This window comes from Bacillus rossius, chromosome 7 (genome assembly GCF_032445375.1).
Source record: "Bacillus rossius redtenbacheri isolate Brsri chromosome 7, Brsri_v3, whole genome shotgun sequence".
Lineage (NCBI taxonomy): Eukaryota > Metazoa > Arthropoda > Insecta > Phasmatodea > Bacillidae > Bacillus > Bacillus rossius.
Window position 1 is genome coordinate 21569002 of NC_086335.1, and position 21165 is coordinate 21590166.

The window sequence follows — 21165 nt, forward strand, 5'->3', positions numbered from 1 at the left end:
ATCGACCCGCGTCCCGCGAGACTGCCGCGGTAACCATTAATGTCGCGTAGCGTTATGTTTTTTCTGTATTAATCGTGTAACGGCTAGACGTCGCCAAGTGTTGGTGAGAGTGTTTTGTAGCGGGACTAGATTAAAGGTAATTCTCACCAACTCGTGTATACTAATTTTCCGGAGTCTCCCGTCCTCCACACGGCCGAGCGGCCTTCACAGTCAAGAGAGAACCATTCAGGGTAGATTCAAGCCGTGTACCTGGCGGGGCACGCGGGGGCAGAGTACCCACGACCCAACATCAACGGCCTAGCAGTCCGCTAGCCTGGCGCCCCTCCGGACAACAAGAGCACCGCGACGCCCGTAGCGCCCGTCAGGTACCCCCCGGGCCTTTCACATAGGTCGGGTGACGGCAAAACATACTGCCTCCATTATATGAGCCAATTCTTGATTTTTGCCATTGAATTAACATTTACATAAATTTTCCCTCAAAACTATTAAACTCATGGCAATAAGTGTTTACAAATAGCGATAAGACCAATATTCTAAGACTCAAAAATAAGGATTTAGATGTTCAATATGCCACACCTGTACCCTAACAATATTCCTAGTTCTCGATAAAACACATCCAGTTCTTTTTCATATATATATATAGGCAATGGCTTTTGGTATCCTGTTCATTGCTGTACTGTAGCCCAAATTACTCGCATGTGCAGAACTCACTTTTTTGCTGATTTCTCCCTGATGGCTAAACTGCATTTGTTGCGATTAACTCTTATATAGACATTTTTATGATAATTGGGGGATGTACCAAGCATATTGGTGTGCCAAATGAAACTTTATGATAGCGAAACTGTACTCGAATACATTTTTTACTCTTTAATGGTCATAAAGACAAAAAATAGCAATTTTTCTGGAATAAGGTTGACGCCGTCCCCGCTGCCTGTCCTGAAATTTTGATAATTAAATTACGTTAGCTAGGATTGGGTCTCGAGGGCAGGGTTCTTTGCCTCGTGGCTGCAGGCAGGGATGCGTCTACAAAGGGCCCCCCGGGCTGTTATGGCCACCCAGGACGCCATAACTATTAAAAAACACACGTAACTGATTTTATTGCTGTGTCACACATTACAGTACTTTACTTCGTACAATACACATTCACGTGACTGGCCGTATCATCGCCGACCTCATCTCCGCTCACACGGCCCTCGATTGGCGGTACTGGTTAGCGTCTGGCAGTATTCCGGGAGACTACCACATCGAGAGGCACAGGCTACCCTGAGAGCTACGGCGACGATGATTAAAGCACGCGGCGTATTTCGTGATTAGGACGTGGTAGTCCGGGCGGTGCGTTATACAGAGAGTTCACAAATTACTGATTGAGAAATTACACAAATCACTAAAACGGACACTTACGCATGGTTTATGGCGAACACTAACACTAACACTGAAATAAGACAATAAAGTTACTACAAGCAAGTCCCGGGGCTCGGGATGATATTAGTCCCTTCGTTCAGGGAAATTACGTAAATCGAGGCTCGTCCTCGTGGTGGCGTGGGCCGCGTTAAGCTGGGTATGGGCGCGGTGGTACCTGACGTGGTAACTCACCCGCGACCGCGGCACGTCCCAGGATGTGATGCGTTCTAAAGTTTGGTTTCGCGTTAGGCGTAATGCCGCCCCGCGTGGGCAATGTTTAAGTTCTCTGGATGGAGTGGTAAAGGTGTGAAGCGCAGGCACCTTGGAGGGCTGCCCAAAAACACTAAGATTTACGTAGCACACGAAAACGACTCGTAGTCGAGTCACACATTTTATTGAAGGACCGTACGACACTTCATACGGCCGACCATGGAGCTGATGAAAGAGGATTTAGAAATATTACCTATTGAAGCTACATGCTGAATCTGGCGCGAAAAGTTGGAGGCTCCACGTGCACGGAGCTGCCGGCCCTGGTGAATGCTGGAAGGCTACTTACTGTCGCAGCCTCGTCTCTGATGAAGGTGTGGGGACGGAGTGGACATCGCTCGGTCGTCGTGTTGTTTGCCCGGTGCCAGCTCTTGGGTAGAGCAGCCTCACACTCTGAGGCGGGAGTGGACCATTCGGCCCAATGCAGCTGACCGAGGACGTGCTGATAAGGAGTAGCTGGCAGGAAGATTGGTAATAGAAGAGAGGGATGCTCGCGGTCTCACGAAGAGTCGCTAGCAGATCGGTAGGCAGAGAGGTAGAATGAGAGTGAGAAGGAAGCCCGCGGTCTCACTAGAAGTCGCTAGCTGAGGAGGAGAGAGAGGAAGGCAAGCCAATAAAACAATTTTTGGCTGTGTCAGTTTTTATTTTCCCAGAATGGCTGGGAGAGAGGAGAGCTTATAATGGTATTTCTACTCCCAGATTGGCTGGGAGAGGAGAGCTGTCTAGGCTTGTTAGCCCGCACAATTTATACAAGTTAAGTTTTACATATTTCTATCCCTTTTGATCTTTTTTATTTACAATATTATTTACAAGTCTACAAAACATACTTACAATATACCCTTACTAATCTACATAAATATTTACAATAATTACATATATAACATAACTATATTACATTGTCTCTTTATATGTACAACTGCCATCTGGTGACAAGTGGTGGCACTACCAGGGCCATGGCTGGAATATTGTGCCGCGGACAGGGCTGTGACCCGGGTTTTTGTTTAAATAAAGAGGAGGTACGACGTCATTACGATTCTCCCTGGCAACATGGCCAGGGAGGGGAGGAAAATCCGCGGGAAACTACGGAGCGCGGGAAGATGATGCCGGCCAGTTTTGTGAACGAAAAGAGTTTACAATATCATTAATTAATTAATAAGAAATATTTGACACATTAAAAGTTTTAGTTCTTGTTTGTTATTTAAATTGCATATGCACTGTATTCCCTTTTGCGCATTGCCACACCCGGCCGGGCGCTTCGTCTACACAGCCGGCCGTGACTTACGTTACGCCGTTCGAGGCACTGCTCCCCCCTGCACTATGCTACACGCGTGTGTGTGTTCGTAGCACTGGCACTGATACGGGTGTTGAGGACAAATAACGGCCTGTACTCTCAGAGGGAGCACCGACGACGGCGTCAAGGTCTGCGAGTTATAGCTGTGTAGTGCATATTCGCTACCTTACCCGAATGTCTTGTAATACCGCCGTAAGACATGTTTTTGTAGAACTATAACTTGTAAAGTAGTAAATGAAATCATTACATATTTAATTCAATTATAAAATAAATATGAAACGCTAACTTAAAACGTTAATTAAGTGGAATTAGTTTTTATGACTTTAACAAAGCACCGATTGCGTCCGCCATGACATATGGCTATCAGTTAATATTTTCTACTTTGCAGCTTAGTGTCGTTTATATCCACATTATTCTATGTCGTGATCAGGCTTTTAAGAATGTAAACAAACTCAACTGTTTAGGTTATTGAGGACATGACAAATAAATTAGAAAGTGCTTCGCATGTGAATGTTTTTTCTATGATAAGATTAAATTTAAAGTAATATTTATTGTTTTAGCCACCACCTGGTAAGTTCCATTAATAATTCATTTGGTTGTCATTTAATTTACAGCAAAGTTTCTCTCATCGGTTTGAAAAAAATGTTTTGCCTTAATTTCTTGTAAAGTATTTCAATAGAATCGCTTTCATGTTCGTGTGCCATTTACTGCTCTTAATAGTTTAGTTTCTAAGCTTTTATGGTTAACGGCGAGATTCAAACTTAATGAGTAGTCATCAATCCAAATAAGTATCAAGTGTTTTTAAGTCCATTAAATGTGACATTTTGTTGAAAGTCTGCTTGGATAGCCGTATTTTATAACTGCCCAAATAGTTGTTATACTCACCTTTTAGCCATATTTACGAACTCTACCAATATAGGGTTAAGAACTGTTTACAATACTAGTCATAGTTGAAGCCGTGATGTAAAGGGAGTCGTAGGTTATTTTGTAGAATACTCGAGAAAATATGTAATGCAGCAGCATCTGCGACATAATGTGAATAATAAATAAAGGGAAAGGTGTGTTTGGGGGTATTATTTTGCAAGAGTGGCACATCCATAAAAGAAATCTTGATTGTGATACTATAAGAACACTGATGACTTTTAAATATGGCATCACTTACGTCATTACCATTTCATTTTTTGAATATTTTATTTTTCTAGTATCATAAATTAGAATTTAATCCCTCCCCACTCGGTTTTGTGCCACAAGTATGTATATAAATTTTTTGCTTAAATAATTGGTTTTGTTTGTAATAATGATTTTAACTGAAAATTATGTTTTCTGTCAGTGTGTCATTTTGCAGCAAATAAACAAATAAATTATAATTTTAAAATGTAATTGAAAGGTGACCAAAATACTTACCTACTAGCGACCAATCAAGTAATTATAGTGGTAGCCACCAGTGGTGGGTTAAAAAACTGGTTAATAGGGTGAATGGTTGTTTATGTTAACTCAATTTAAAGTACATTAAAATTTGCGGACATTTGGTTAGTTTAGAAACATTAATTTGCCAACTCACCATTCTGCTAGACAATCAGGAAACAAAAGGCTCAATCTCACAACACCAAGTTTGATGTTGTAGGGCCTTACACGCACTTCACAGTCCTTCACATGCACATCAATATTGTGTGCCTGGGCGCCACTGTATATGTTTGTCGGGCACATGGACCCAGCGAAGACTCCTTAACAGGGTCGTGCCGTCGCCCATGTATGGACGAGACTCGGACTGCCCTACTTAAAATTTCCTCAACCCTTCCAGACCTGGTCCGCTCTGAGCATCGGACACACTTAACACGTGGAGTGGGCTAATACAGGCGTCGCATACGCCTGACACCAGAAGTCGGTGTGTGATAAAGAACTGAACACATCTCACTGTTACCTCAATTTATTAGCATGTTTGGTTACTTGCAGCTGAAACGTCTCTAGTTATACAACTAAAAATGCCTCAAGGCATATATTAATATAGTCACACTCGTGGCCAACAATTTCCTCACGCGATAGTTTCAAAAAAAATCTTTAAAAGAGTTTAAATACATATTTAAACTTTCTGTCCCCAGAAGCAGGCCCCGAGGATAATAATAGTAATTTAAAACATTAAAATGAAACAACAGAAGTAAGCAGTCAGTGATGGCAAGCTATTAAATCCCCGGGTGCAGATGCTTCCTATCTTGTGCAGTGATGGTTGAAGACAGTCTGATATTGAACTGCTAGTTCAAGTTCCATTTATAAGCAGCGTGCACAGAAGTGGTATGCTGTAAAACATGAAAGCTGTGTCTTGTTACTTATCTTTATTAAGAATAAAAATGCAATTTTTGTTAAACATTCAATTTTTGTTTAGAAATCACTGCTTCACATTACTTTTTTTGTAATTTAATGTAGAATGGATGTGTAAATACTCTTGGGTATTACAAAGGTTCATTTTTAAAACTCTAAAATACTATTTGAAATAATCTCTTTATGATTATTATGTAGGCTATTAGATGTATTTTCAAAAAAATTCCATAGTGTGAAAATTTATAAAGATTGGGTGAAAAGTGAAAGAAATAAAGAACAGAATTGCTTAAAAAATTTAATTGTGTCTAAAAACGAAGAAAGAACTTTAAAAATGTATATGTGACAATATCAAAATAAAAAGGACCAATTAATAAAATTTTATAACTCGTAATTTCTTAACACTTCAGTATGATTATACCTGATTTCTGAACAGTTCTACTTACAATTAACATTTGAGGAGTATAAAATAAAAAATTTTTTTTACATGACAACCTCTAATAGATCGATGAACGCCGGCTGCACGCACAAGAAAGTGTCCCGTTACGCTCATTGTACGCTTGCGCCGCATCTATCTCTCTTCCACTCGATTGGAACAACCATCGATTTGACTTTTTCGAGGCACATTAAACTTGAAACACTCCCATTCGTTTCCTACTTTTCCTATCATCGTCCTATCCTTAACAGAATAGCACAGATTGGAAGAAGTTAAATAGCAAACATGTATAAAAGTTATAGTTAAAATAATCTCTTCGTTAAAGTAATAAACATATTTGAATTGAGTGCAAATAAGTAAATTTATTAATTAAATTGTATATTTCATTTCACTCCTTCTTTGTATCCATACAAAATAGTGATAATTCAATAAAAATGATTCAATTTTATTCATAAAAGTATGCAATCATTTCATCAATGTTTTGTTATGACGTCACGTTAAACTATCGTCCGTAAACCGACTTTACAGACAACCAATATTTTTTATCCAAATAATTGAAGTACTATTTCCCAGGTCTGTTGTGTTGTGGGAGGCAGGCTGCTGACCCCTGAAGGTGCCCGGCAGGAGGCGTGATGCAGCAGCCACACGGCACCGTGCGCACGCAGGGCGATGGCATGGAGACCGTGCTCCCCGGGGGGGCGGAGGCCCGGGCCGCCGGCAGCAAGCACCTGCTGGGCGACACGCTCATCTACCGGCCGGACGACACCCGCTACTCCCCCGCCCCGCCGGTCGTCACGGGCAAGGTGGTCCACCTGGTGCCGCAGTCGCGCAACCGGCGCAGGATCCTCGACGGCCTGAAGCTGAAGGAGCCCAAGTTCGTGCCGTACGAGCCGTACAAGGCCGCCGTCACGCCCTTGGTGCCGCTGGACCGCAAGGGCCGGGCCGAGCGCAAGAGGAGCGGCCTCGCTGCCAGCCTCGCGAGCCTGAGCCTGCGGGCGGCCTCGGAGCCCGGCGTCGAGACGGGTCCTCCAGGCGTGGACGGCGAGCTGGAGGAGGAAAAGAAGGCCTTGCAGACGGAGTTGAACACCCTCAAAGAAGAGAATTCCCAGCTGGAGAGCCAGCTTAAGTTCCAGGCACAAGTAATCATTCTGTACTAGGCAACCACAAGTGCCTTGTTGATTTGTTTATAGGATTCAGTTTTAAATTACTGCTTTAACGTTTTAAGGAATGTAGGTTAGTAAAATTATCAAGAATGTGTTATTAGTGTCTGTACTTCACCATAGTTTCAATAAGTGGTAGAGACAGGTATTAACTCAGTTTGCTATTCAGATTATAAATATATTATAAAATTAATGTATTTTAAAGTTGGAAGTTAACACTGATTATATGTAAGCTTCTATGTAATGGTGGGTAGAATAACGTCCACAGCAATGTGAATGATTAGGATACAGTCATGATCTGAATAAGGCAAGGTTGGATCATATAATTTTGCTTCTCATCTTGCTATCTCATTATCTTTCTCTTTTTATTTTACAAGTTTTCTATGCACTATCTTTTAATAAAGGTTAATCTGCACTTCTTTCATATGAGTGTCTGTCCTAACCAGCAAGGACTACCTTCAACTAAACATAGTGACTAAACATAGTGTCTAGTTTTGTGGTGGTCTGCAAAAAACTTCCTCGCTGACCCAGCGGTGAGGTCTGTTTGTGCCTGGTGATGGGAAAAGATATCAGTTCCTGAAACACTGAAGCTACTGTTTTGTCTTGGCAAGCTTACCGTGTTCATCTGTGCGGTCGTCGTTGTGGCATCCAGAATATCTTTTTCATTTCATCGCTGGGTTTGTATGTATGTCTTTGTATTATCTGTGCGTGGTCCAGATTATCTCTTAAGTATCATCACTGGGATCTTCTGTCGCTTTGTTGTCCAGAGTTGTTGTTTCTCAGTATTTACTGTTTCTGTTGCAACTGTCCATCATCAGCCCACTGTGTTCATCTGTGGTGTGTTATTGTTCTCACTAATTCCTGCCATGAAATTTCTGTGCTGTCTTTACATTTAACATTGGCTGGTTTTGGCTTTTTTCTTGGTGTTAGTACATTCATCTTTCTTTGTCTATTGTTCTGGTTTTCTCTGGAAAATAAAGTGTGTATGTCCTCCAAAATAATATTTAAATCAATCTTACCCATTACAATAATTATTCAAAGAATGTAGGTCTAGATGTGAAGCTTGTATCCATGACATTTACAGCCATGCACCACTTCTGGTTCTGCCGTAGCAAGGTCGTCAGCTCCAACATCATAACTAGGAGTTTATTCCAATTACACAATTACGTACCAGCTTCGCCTGCACAAAGTGGTGTAGTAATGAATCCTTGAATTATGTTTATCAGTGTTTACATCTAAAACCTCCAAGGACTGCCACAAGTCTCTTGTACTGAACATCTTGTTCTCACAGATTACTCACAGGTAGGAAAGCTGGCCTTTATTGTAGCTCTATTTCTATAATCAGGATGGTCACATTCTGGAGGAAAGTTGGAATTAGTGAGGGAAAGTCAGAGAATTTACTATAAATCCTGGAAAAGTTGTGGACATTTCTCATGCTCCAGTATGCCAACATCCAGACAGTAAAACAGATGATTTTTTTTTTTAAATGCCTAGTCATAACCACTATAAAATAGTTAGTGCAAGGTTTTGTTTAATGCAAGAATCATAACAAATGGAGAGAGAACTGAGCCAGCTGTGTGGATGGTGGAATCTGGATTTTTTTTTATTGCTTTCAGAAAACTGCAAACTAGGTAAATAATTTAGATAAATAGGTCAGTGAAACTTGAGATTTTGATCAGTGAAATTTTATAACTGAGTTGTGTGTACTCCCTGATTACGGTAGTTCTCAGTGAAAAGCGATGGAAGTGTTAAGCAAGGACCACCTACCAAACAAACCAAATGAATGGTCTTGGCCATTGTAAGCTCTAAAGGGAAGTATGGATCAGAACTGGCAACCTTGCAGTTCTTAGTCCTTTCCTGTGTATGCGTGGTTAGAACCCGCACTTTCCATTCACGTATGACATTACATATTATGTATATTACTTTATACATTACATGGGATTTTATTTACATTATATACATATTTATTTATTTAAAATTGTGACATGCCCACCAACAGTTGTAGATTGGTTGGTGGGCACGATAATTAATTGTACATGGACAAACATAAGGTTATCACCGCAAACATACGGACTCCCTCCCCGGTGTACCATAGGAGGTAAGAACAACACACGAAGGAAGTATTACCAGAGACCCGTGAATTTCGCGGATTCAACGACCTCCAGGATAGGACTCCAAATATCCTCTACACACTCGGGGCAAATGCCAACTGTTCATCGGCTGCTGACTCGTGAGTCGTCTCGACCGGGTGGCCTGCGATTCGACACTTCTGTGAGCGAGGGTCTCTAATCAGCCCTCATTGCTCCAGATTAACAGAGAACCAATGACAAGCAGCAGCACTGAGGTATAATTATTTGAATTTCAGCATAGCACGAAATGAATCCACGAAATTCACGGGTCTCTAAGTATTACGTGTTGCACAGTGGCGTAGCCAGGATTTGTGTATGGGGGGTGTTAAGAAACATGGCCGCCCCCCCCCTCCCCCCGTATTAAAGGAGGGGGTCCGGGGGTCCTCCCCCGGGAAAATTTGGATTTTAAGGTGTAAAATGGTGCTATTTTAGCAGTTTTCGGTACTTAAATTTAAATATTGTAATGCTAAAAATTTTATTCATTTTAATATGATATTTGTTTGAGTGATGAATAAGAAATTGATTAAAGATTTGATGCTAGGGGGGAGGGGGGGGTTTTTAACCCCTAAAACCCCCCCTGGCTACGCCCCTGGTGTTGCACACTTGTAAGAAGACTTGCCCCACTGGGTGGCAGTGTCCCGGTGCGAGGAGCGGGAGAGCAGGAGAGGTCGGGGGCCTGCCCGCAGGTGAACGGGGAGCTGAAGGCACTCCTGGTGGCGGCGGTGGGCGAGGACATGCAGGCGCGGGTGAACCACCTGGCGGAGGACAAGCTGCAGCTGGCGCGGGCGCTGCTCGGCTCGGCCCAGCGCCTCTCCACGCACCGCGAGCAGACCGAGTGGCTGGCGGGCCAGTGCGAGGTGTGGCGCAGCAGGTTCCTGGCCTCGGGCCTCGTGGTGGAGGAGCTGGCCCGCTGGCGGGCGGCGCTGCAGGAGGCCCTCGGGAGGCTGCTGGAGGAGCGGCGCGCGCTCCGCGACTCCCTGCTGCCCACACACAGGTTCCCTCACTGCTACTGCAAGAGGTCGTATGTCAAAATGTCTCACTTTCCAGGAGATCAAACAAAACCTGTTTCATTCATCAGGATTATCATATTATGTTATGAAATTTCAGTAGTATTCTTGGAATTATGCTTCTTACTTTACAGTTATTGACAAACGACTTTTTCCCACAACATAGCTTGCCTTCCGAAATACACAAACAGCTAGAAATTTAAAAATGCCAATTTTTTACATTTGACCTTTTGCAGTAACAGCAACGATTTGCTCGTGTTAGTGTAATTACCGTATTTTTCGCATAATCGTCGCACATTTTATACTGAAATCAAGTTTCTTAAGTAATGGTGCGATGTTTATGCCGAAAAAAAACCTTTGTTAAGTAAATTTATTTATAAAAACAAAACCCATTCATGGAAAGTCCTTTATTTTAAAAAAAAAAAAGTATACAAGAGCACGCCAAACAATTCAAATTAATAAGTCATACAGCAAAATAAAACCTTTCTTCAACTTTATATAGAAAAACAAAATCTGTGAGCCGAATGCAAGCCACTTGAATCTGTGACGTGAACTAACACGTAACTATCGTCGTAGTACACACTTACCACAAAAGAGTGCGGGCTATCAGATGTAGTTAACTCGGCACTCGACAGAGAGCGCGCATTGCATGCAATCGGCGAGATATCGATATCGATATTCGTCTACGTGTGCGCGCTCTATACGGGAAGCAACATAACCAAACATGAATGATGCCAACTAGCACTGGCTAAATTTTTGTAAGCGGTACACCGCGGCGACGCAGACGAACAGATAGAGGTTATAACATTTCAAAACAGCTTTAAAAGAAAGTTTACACATCAGACAACTTTGTATTTCCATTAATTAAATAATTAAGTGTTAATGTCCGCATAAATATTGGATTTATACTTTAAAATACATTGTTTTATAAGGAAAAAAATACCTACACAAAGCGCTTGGAATCTAATAGTGGGACCAAAAACATAATGCGACATTTACGCGAGAGGTTTTATTTTATCCAAATTTTGACGCCCTAAAATATCGGTGCGAACATTATGCATGTGTGATGATTATGCTATAAAACATGGTAGGTATTGATTTTATTGCCATGGAAAATGGTTGTTTTATTTTTAGACCAGTCCTCTACAAAATGTCTGATAGTTTAGAAGCCAGGCACAAAATCTAGCAGCCAGCAATATAAAAATTACATACTTTGCAAGCATTTCTATTTTTATGTTTTATTTTAACATTAACGTACTAAACAATACCTATAAAGCAAATTGGTAAAATATTACAATTTAAATACAGTAGAGCACCCCTCAACCGTAATTCCCACAAACGGAACTCCCGATATCTGGAACTAATTTTCCAAAAAAATATTAAAACATTGCAAACCATTTCCAAAACATTTCCGCACTGGAACGAGGCGTTTTTTCTTTTGCCTGATTGTACATGTCTTGTAGGCGCGCGCGCGCACACGTCTGTCAGAGAGCTAATTATTGCCAGTCTTTCCCACGCATTGTGTAAATACACCGCTGGTTTTCGCGTCGGACGTGAATTACTATAAAGATGTTTATGCTATAAGTAGTTTTATTGTTTCACTATGTCAAGTAAACGGAAAATTCCGGCCGGCCCGAGAGTATGTACACCGACTCCCACTACACACGCTGACACACGTGATAGCGAGTAACATTTACTTCCAACGTGTGTTGCTTTCAGTTTGTAGACAATAATTTAGTGTACAGATATGTATTATGTACATATTTATACGTTGATATATGGTTAAACAGTCTACATTTACCTGTATTTCTCTATCTCTGTGTTTTTAAACGAGATGCTTGAAGTGTTATTCTTGTGTATGTGAAATGTAAACTGTGCGTGACAGTGACTATACACTCTCCAGGAAGTGTGAATCACTAGCACGTCAACACAGAAGTAACACAACACTGCAGCTGTAGTCCTACTACCTCCCCCGAACCCTCTTCACCGTCCTCTTCGCTGGTGCACGCACCTACCCACAGAGATAAGAAAAACGTGCCTGCCAGCTTGCTTGAATGAAGGTCATTCAACCGGCTCGGAGGCCGGCCCTACCGCAACTCCCCTTACCCAGAATTTTCCCATAACCGGAATAGACCTCCCCCCAATGATTCCGGTTGAGGAGTGCTCTACTGTACTGACTTGGTTTCTCGAACCGGTCATTTCTGTACTGCAAGATTAGACAAGAATGAATCAAGATTATTCATAATTGTTGTGTATTTATTCTTATGGCATTCCCACTGTTGCACATGATCAACACGTAGATGCAAGATCTTGAGCCGTTTTAGTGTTAATTTTGAAACACAGCGGAAGGATATGGCGTTACGTGGAAGTGGAGTGTAGGAAAGTCTCTGAAAGTGGTTCATTTCATTGCGAAGCATCTTGGCATTATTAAGTTTGAAGCTTCATCCAACTGTAGGGGTGCTCAGAAGCTTACCAGAGCAGTGCTGCAACCTTTATAACTCCAACTCTTCCTGCGTACCTAAAGCTATCCGTAACTGCACTCAGAAACTTCACCTGACCACGGCAGATGCTTGAGAGATTGCAAAAAGAACACAGCACTCTTTGCCAATCTCTTCTCAATGCTTGTAAACACTTTCTGGCATGTTGATCCCTACATTAATAGTTTCCCTTGCTGCAGAAGACCGACCCTTGATAGGAGATCGCTGTGGAGTGCTAAGCCTTGTGTTGCTGTGCAGTAATGTTTTCAGCGTAGTTGCATATTTCATCTGCTGTGGGGTTTCCATTTCGTCTGCTCTAATGTTTTGATGGTAAATGCATCTAGTTGTAACCGGTTAGAGAGGAAAAATTTCATGTTATTAAAATGTCCAAATTTGTATTGTGTACAATATTTTGTCAGGTAGTGTGGTATTACAACAAAAATTATTGTTGATTACGTTTTTATTCAATAATTATCAATAATTTCTTAAAGATAGAGGTTTGTACTAAAAAGTAACAGTATGTACATGGCTTTTTGAATTTGAATGCCTGCTACCAGTTACAAATACAATCCTCCGATGACAAGCATGACAGATTGTTTCAAATACGAAAGTCTGTATTTGAACAGAATAGATCCATAAATGTTTATAAATTAATAGTTTCGCTCATAAAATTTTATAGATAAATCTAGATTTATAAAATCTAAAAAAAAAAATATAATAATCTTAGTTAGTACCTTTTATATTAATACCATTTTTTTTTTTTTACTTTTAGCATCCTTTTGAGATTTGAGTGCTTCCTTCGCCTGTTTATTCTCATGTTCCAAAAATTTTGTTCAACTCATCTCTCATTATAAATTCTTTTTCCAAGTCCTTTGTTACTAACGTACTTCACCCATTTGCACCAAAACTAATCCCCTTAAGAGTACCTACAATATTTGTGAGCAATACGTGCAGCTATGCGTTATTAATGGCTTCTTGCAAAAATTCTAGGGATGGGCCGGTCGAATCCTCGAATCCCACTGAATCTCTAGTATTCGAAAGATTCGAAATTCGAGGGAAAAGATTCGGGATTCGAGGAAAAATACTGATGTAAATGTATTACTTTAAAATCTTTAATGCTTACAATTTGCTTGGCCTGTTTACGTTTTCCTTGGAACACATCCTATTGAGGTACAGTAGAACCTCGTTAATACGTGATGGTCAGGATGGAGATAATCACGGATTACCGAATTTCACGGACTAGCGATTAAAAGCCCGGAAGGTCTTGTCAAGCTTCTCAGACACCGGCGTGCAGCTGGGCTAAGGCCGTTCACGGTAAGGGCCAGCCGTCTTCGAATTAGTGTTTCGGCTTAAAAAAATACAGCACTGCCTAGCCATTAGTTCACGGTCATTTACAACAGCCGAAGAGAGAAAGATAAGATCGTGCTGACCTTGCACCCCCCCCCCTCCCCCATCGTACAGCCGAATGCCAGCCAGACACGTCACTCGCCAGGCGCCTGCCGTGCGTTGGCGGGTGGAAACAAACAAAGGGAGACGGGGAAGCAGAAGTCAGGACATTCCCCTCAAGTTTAAAGAGTGACAAATGTGACAGCTGAAAGGGAGCGACACATAGGGTCGGTACAAACAGCGTTGCAGGTTTGGCGGCCCACGCGATGGCTTGTAGTGTTTGCCGGCCGCCGGCCCGCGTGACGTTAATTTTAAGCGCTGACAATTTTTACTTCCCTTTTTTTTTCTTTTTTAAATCGTCCCGGATTATACGATTGGTGAATTAGCGCATCACAGATTAACGAGGTTCTACTGCATTGTACTTTTAATTCGTTATTATATAAAAAAAATTATGAAGCATGTACTGATTTGGGAAACTTACTTTATATTCATGAACATGGATGCATTGTCGCTACATTGACATTAAATAAGGCATAAATCACATATGTATTCTCAGAATATGCTAAAAAATAAAATAAAGCATATTTAGGATCTAGACTAAATATGAATCTTTTTCTTTTTTTTTTAAATAACTTTACTGAGAAATCCATTACTTAGTAAAACAACAATAGTGCCGACTTTCATCACAAGTTACAGTCGCACATGTAGTAATAACAATGAAATAATGAATGACAAAAATTAAATACATTATACATTTATTATTTTAAATCGCAATTCAATTTTAAATATTCTGGTACACATTCTATTTATGAATTTTTTTAGGACCAAGTTTGGTTTGTGTAGACTACCAATGTTAACATATGTATTATCTGAGAATTCCATGATGGCCAACCAATGAATTTGTTAGCCAATCATTTTGAGCAACATAAAAAATAACTAATATTAATATAAAAAAATTTAATGGGTAAACTAGAGAAAACACCCGGTCACTTTTAACTTCGGGCATATTAATCACTATGCTTTAGTGAGGCTTAATTTTAAAGACGCACGACAATATTTCTTATGGCCTAAAACCATTGAAGCCTAGATGGCGCCTTTCAGTTTCCATTAAATATTTCAGGAAAATGTTTACCTTCATTTGGGACTTTAAACAAATGTCAAGTTGGTAACTACAAAATATTGTTCCATCGGATGTTGAATTTCATTTTCCGATTTCCGTGGATACATGAATCGCTGTACTAACAGATAATGCCTGAATGCCTTAAATCCACCAAGTCGGATTCTACAGCAATTGATGAAGTGACCAGATTATTACGTGATCCTACAGTTAACCCAGAAATAAACATTCTCGAATACTGGAAAACTCAGTATGCGTGTTCACCCAGGCTACATAAACTATCCAAAAAATATTTGTGTTCACCACCTGCGACAGTGAACGTTTGTTCAGCACTCCAGGAAACATATGTTACCAAAAACGGAATCGTCTTGATCCAGACCGTGTCAAATTCCTTGTTTTTTTAAATAAAAATTTAAAGGGTTAAATAATTCTGCATAATGTTTATATTTTCTCTTAACTTATAAATTATTTCATAATTAACCCTTGAGAATTGGATTCGGATTCGAGGGGTGGATTCGAGGTACTGTTTGGGATTCGGATTCGAGATTCGGATTCGAGAAAAATGGGTTTCAAACCATCACTAAAAAATTCATATGTTTTTCAACAGATGCCTTCAGAACAAAACTGTTCTCTTAAATGTTATTTGTGTATTCATTGACATATGTAGCAGGATATGCACATCTGTATATCCATTTTCTTTATCTTGTGAGAAAAACAAACTATTTAAAAAATAAATTTTAAGATTTTAAATAATTTAGGGATCCAACCATAAATTTTTTCGAAGGCCAATTTTGATAATTCTGATGTAGCAAGGACCCCAAATGTCCAAATGAGGGATATCAAGTCTCTCACATTTCTATTCTAAAAATGTCATTCATCCCATGATTACAGAAGGTTTGGAAAGTATCAAAAGCAAACATGAAATACTACCCTATAAGGATTGTACTCTAACCAGGATAATATTTGAAGCTATGAATTTGTAAGACTTGACTGCAGACTCATGGCACCATTGTTCTCAATGAAGTCATGGTTTTCGGGGGAGATGTGCATCTTGATGGTAGCTCTAACCGAGGTGCTGTCTGCTGAAAGGGACGGCTAAATGTCCGTTTGAGCAGCCGACCAAAATGCGGCTCTAGTCCGTAAGCCAAGGCACCATTAGAATGATGTAAGTTTGTTGTACTGGGCTGTAGTATGATGTTTGTTCAGCGGCAGAACCCTTAGTCATGGGCGTAGTTTTAGGGAGGGCCAGGGGGTCCCAGGCCCCCTGGGAATCAAAACTCCCCTCCCTGAGGAAGCCCACTTGAGCTTGCAAAATTGTAACTGTGAAATAGGAATTATAAACATTTCCCCCCTTCCCCTGGAATCCTACGCCCATGCCCACAGTGATCACTGGACTCCCTCCTAGGCTATTCTATTTTATTCTGCGGTGGGATCTATACCAGATTTTTTGCAAATGAAGACTGTGGTGGACATTGCCATGTGCGGTAGGTATTCTCGTGCTTCTGCTTTTCCCCTATGGGCAGGAGCTGCATCTTGGTTGGCTACTGCAACTAACGTTTAGCCGTCCCTTTCAGCATGTCATGTCAGTTATAGCAACCACCAAGATGTGGCTATAAACCGGAAACCCAAGACTCCACAAACAACGATGACAGCACGAGCCTGCAATCAACTCTTACAAATTTATAGCTTTATAATACTGTCCTGGTTTTAGTACGTTGATTGTAGAGCTGTATTTCATAAAGGTTTGCTTTTGATACTTTTCCAAACCTTCTGTGATTATGGGATGAATGATAACTTTTAGGATATAAATGCACGAGACTCGATACCTTCATTTGGTCATCTTGGGGTCCGTGCTACATCAACATCAGAATGATCAAAGATGACTTTTAAAAAAAAATATTATGGTTTGATGAAAAACTATAAAGAATCCTCAAATAAATCAGCGAGACTGTTCAGCGAGTGAGGAGCGGTGCGTCGTGGGCGGCCAGGAACCTGTCGGTGCTGCGGGAGAACTTCGAGGCAGCCGGGGGCAGGCCGGCGCGGCTGCAGTCGTCCAGCGTGCTGGATGTGTCGGCTGCGAACCGTGCGCTCAGCGAGGCGCTGGTGCTGCAGCTGCTGGGCGGCTGGGACCGGCGCGTGTGCCGCCAGCCGGACCTCACGGGACTCGACGCCTCCACCCGGGCGGAGAGGGTCGCCGAGGCGGTCAGTACCAGCTCGCCGGCTCCAGTTGGTGAAGGGAATCTGAGGGTTTGGACTGAACAGCGTTTACACTTGTCTGGAAAAACATGGAAATGTGAGGGAATTTCGAGAGAATCAGGAAAATCGGGGAATTTTTTTTTTTTTTATGTCAGTGATTATTGAATGTGAGTTTAGCAACAGTTTGTCAAACATTGCCATCGCGAACCCTCTTACAGTAAGACCTCATCAGTTTTTAAGTGCTCGGGACCAAAAATAAACAAATTCCATCAAACTCCAAGTTTGGTTAACCTACATGTCCTTTATTTACTGTATGTTACTGCTTATTGAAGATCAATATTTTTTTTTTTTTTATGGTTGTATTTCTGAGAAAGACATTGCAATGATACCAATGGTTGCTGGAAAACTTAAAATGATTGAATAAGCGGAGAAAATGTGAAGTTGAACTGCAAGAATAAAAACGTTATAACGGAAAGTTACATACTGGCTGGAAAAAAATTGATTTTGAGTAATGGTGGATTGCAATATAAATTTCATATGAAAGGAGAGAATTTTTTGCATGTTTCTCTTCAGCAATTTTCCAATTTATGTTGTTTATAATCTTTGTAACATATTTTGGTAATTTGCTACTAAAATGTTAATGGTGCTTCATTGCAGTAAACATAACAGCTGTGGTCAGTATCCAGTTTACTTTTATGGTGCTTTTTGTTATCAGTCCCAGTTGAATTATGCTCATAAGTCAGTTAAAAAGGATTTTTTTTCAACCAACAATCATAATTCTTTCTTATTTCTCAATTTCTTTTATGTGCAGGATATTCCGATGTAGTGAACTAAAACATCATGCATTATTTACACAGGATCAAACCAAAAGGATAATTCTAATAAAACACCAAACAATAAATACAAGCATTAAATATTCCTTACATCTGCAATAGAGTTGTTACTTAAAAAAATTTCACTATCAGAACTCCTACATTCACTAAAGTTCTCCAGAAAAATTTAAATAAACCCACACTGGTAAATGTTGTGATTGCGTGAATACAAAGGTATTGTAATGTAAGCTGTAAACTGTTATTTTTTCACAAATCAGTAGGAATTAAGAAATGATGCTTGCAGGGTTAATTCCAAAACGTCTCTAATATGTGGAAAACATATATTCCTATTTATCGCTGGTAAATAATGAATGGCGGTGGCAGCATAAAAGCACAGGTAATGTAATTTAAGATACCAAATTTTAATTTTTTCACAAACTAGTAGAAAATTCAAAACAATCCCTTGGGAGTAAATTTAGGGACGTGTGTAGTGTGTGCAAACCATGTATTCCAATTTTTTTTTTCTTTCCGTTATAAAAAGCTGTGATGTCGGATAACTACCCCTATCTTTTACACTAAATTGTGTTTCCACTGCCCAGAAGTACATTCTAAATGGCATCAACTCTAGACTAGCAAAATCGTGTTTCTGTGGTTGGGGAAATTCTCTACAAAAGAAAATTAGCATGTGCACAAAATTCTTGGTTATAGAAACAGTTTTTGGTGAGGGGTGACTGCATATTTGTAAAAAATTTAGGAAGCTACCTTTTTTTGATTCACATAAGTGTGGATAATGAATGTTTATTTTGTTCATTACAATACTGAAAACATTGTTAATATGAGTACAAATCCTGTTATCTGGATGGTTTCTCATTAGTAATCAGTTTTTTTAAACAATTGAGGGCCTGTTGGAATTGTGTTGTTGCTGTGCTGCTGAGCCCACAGATTGGCCGCGCGCGAGGACAGAGCTGGGACGTTTGTGTGTGTGGTGTGTGTGTGCAGCTGCTGGCCAGCCCCGTGCCCCTTCTGCGGTCGGACGCAGCGTGCAGCGCAATCCTGGGCGCGGCGGTGGCCGTGGGCGGGCACGGCCTGCCCGCGTCGTGCTGCCCCCACTGCAGCGGCGAGGTCAAGCTGGTCTGACGGCGCCTCCCGTCGTTCCTTACACGTCGTCTTCCTCATCCACGAGCAGAGCCGAGCTTCCGTGGCTTATGTACTGCTCCGTTTCATTCTTCAAATGTTACTGGTCTTATTTTTATAAATGCCTATATTCTTTTGTGAAGATAGTACAATAGAACCCCTTTTTTTACACTGTTCAAAGGGGTGTCTGAAAATGTAAAATGTGGGGAAGTGTAAAATAAGAGAAATATATGAAAATTATTTTTTGTTCAGAGAACAGTGATATATGTCCTTAACATAGGCTCACCATACTCATATATACATATAATTAGAGACGGGAAAAAATGGTGTAATGCTTTTTACGCGAATCTTCACAAAATTATGTGAATATTGTGGTAAACAACAACAAAATGCGAAAAATGGCCTTTCTCGCGAAAAACTACGAAAATTGGTTATGTACAATACCTTGGTAGATTGTTTCACGAGGGAAAAAATTAAAAAAAAAACTTCAGCCGACAAGAGCGATGTATGCAAACTTACCAATAATTTATGTTAAGTAAATAATACAACGTTGGGCATACTAAGAACATAAAAATAATATTTTGTTTCAGCAATTGAAATGTTAATACAGCGGCCATCATGACTTCAGTCAAGATAATGGCCAGCGAAGCGGTATATAGCCAGACTGCTTGACAATTGTGTTGCTAGCAATACTCCAGTGAGAACGTGAATTTTTAAAAAACAGAGACCCAAGTGAAATAAAATTTATTAAAATTTTTAAATCGCAGTGGTAAACTTTCATTCTTGTGTAGCGAAAGAATTGATCCTGGCTCGACAGTAGGCAATCTTTGAAAAGAGTTGCACTCCCCCTCTGTGTCACGAAGGTCATTTATGGGGTGGGCCCAGTACCGTCGTCTGCGTCTCCCAAATTTCAAGTAGAAGAATGCAGAAACCATGAACATAAATAAATGTGCCAAAAATACATCTTCCTCGGGGTTCATTTCGATTGAATTCTCTGTTAGAATGCCTTCGTGATAGGATTATAAATATAAATAGCTAATTCAGATGTAATTTTATTTCTTATGTAGGTTTACCAGAACGCCTTTGATTATAATATGCTCGTTGTTTACAATACATTAATTTTTTTCGGGATTTTGTGGCCTCTCATATAATAAACGGCCACAACACTTCAGAAATATAAAAAAGTAACGTTAAAATGTCTCCCAAAACTACTGCACTCTAGTGGTGGTATTTGTAATGTTTACATTTGGACAACTTGGGACATAACTGTTGTGGCAGCACATTTTCATGAGAGCATGGGCCAAACTGCCATGACAGACCAAGGGACCAAGGGACATGGCAATTGTAGCAGGGCCTTTTATCCCGTGATCCTAATGGCATGATCCTGTAAATATTTATCCTGAGGTTCATGATGCTTGCTGTTAGTACGTGAAAAGATCCTGCACATAAAAAAGTTTTATACAACAGTGAATAATGATATTAAGTTGAATAAACAAGAATATGTATTTTGTGTTCAACTTATGATCATAATTCATTTTTATATTACAAGATTGTGTTGTGTCCAGGATCTTTTGATGTACTAAATTACACAAGCAAGCATCATGTACCACAGGATCCGAATGTATAAGATCATGACATCACGATCAAGGAATAAACTTCGATACATGCTATGGAACTTTTACCTTTGCAATTTTTGAATGATAGTTCAGGTTCATGTTCTAGCAATTTATGTGAGACCTAGTTTGTGTAACAAATTAGTTAAATCTGTGATATTTTATGATATGTGAATTAATATGTAACTAAATTAATGCATATATATATATGTGTGTGTGTATATACACACATAGCACCCACGCACGTGCACACACACACAAAAATACCTTCATTTATTGTAACAGAATACAAACAAAAAATTAAATAAGATGGGTATCCTTAGAAATTCTACACATTTAATATGAACTGGTATGTACCGAGTAGGGATGGGTCGGTACCGGTTCTCGGTTCCTACGGTTCTCAGCATTTTAACCGGCACCGAGTAC

At 40.3% G+C, this 21165-nt stretch overlaps 1 protein-coding gene across 4 annotated transcripts; it reads left to right on the forward strand.

Moving 5' to 3' along the window:
- The first annotated feature begins 3361 nt into the window (after positions 1-3361).
- On the forward strand, positions 3362-19382 carry LOC134533708 (golgin-45). Of its 4 annotated transcripts, none has more exons than XM_063371281.1 (5): positions 3362-3529; positions 6282-6847; positions 9684-9991; positions 16973-17186; positions 18992-19382. In XM_063371281.1, exons 2-5 carry the CDS (start codon positions 6341-6343, stop codon positions 19127-19129), a joined length of 1167 nt encoding a protein of 388 aa, XP_063227351.1. In that variant the 5' UTR covers positions 3362-3529; positions 6282-6340; the 3' UTR covers positions 19130-19382. The 4 variants fall into 4 exon arrangements, with proteins under 4 accessions (XP_063227351.1, XP_063227350.1, XP_063227348.1 ...); XM_063371280.1 differs by having other exon boundaries at positions 6301-6847; XM_063371278.1 differs by having other exon boundaries at positions 3363-3529; positions 6305-6847.
- The last annotated feature ends 1783 nt before the right edge of the window (positions 19383-21165 follow it).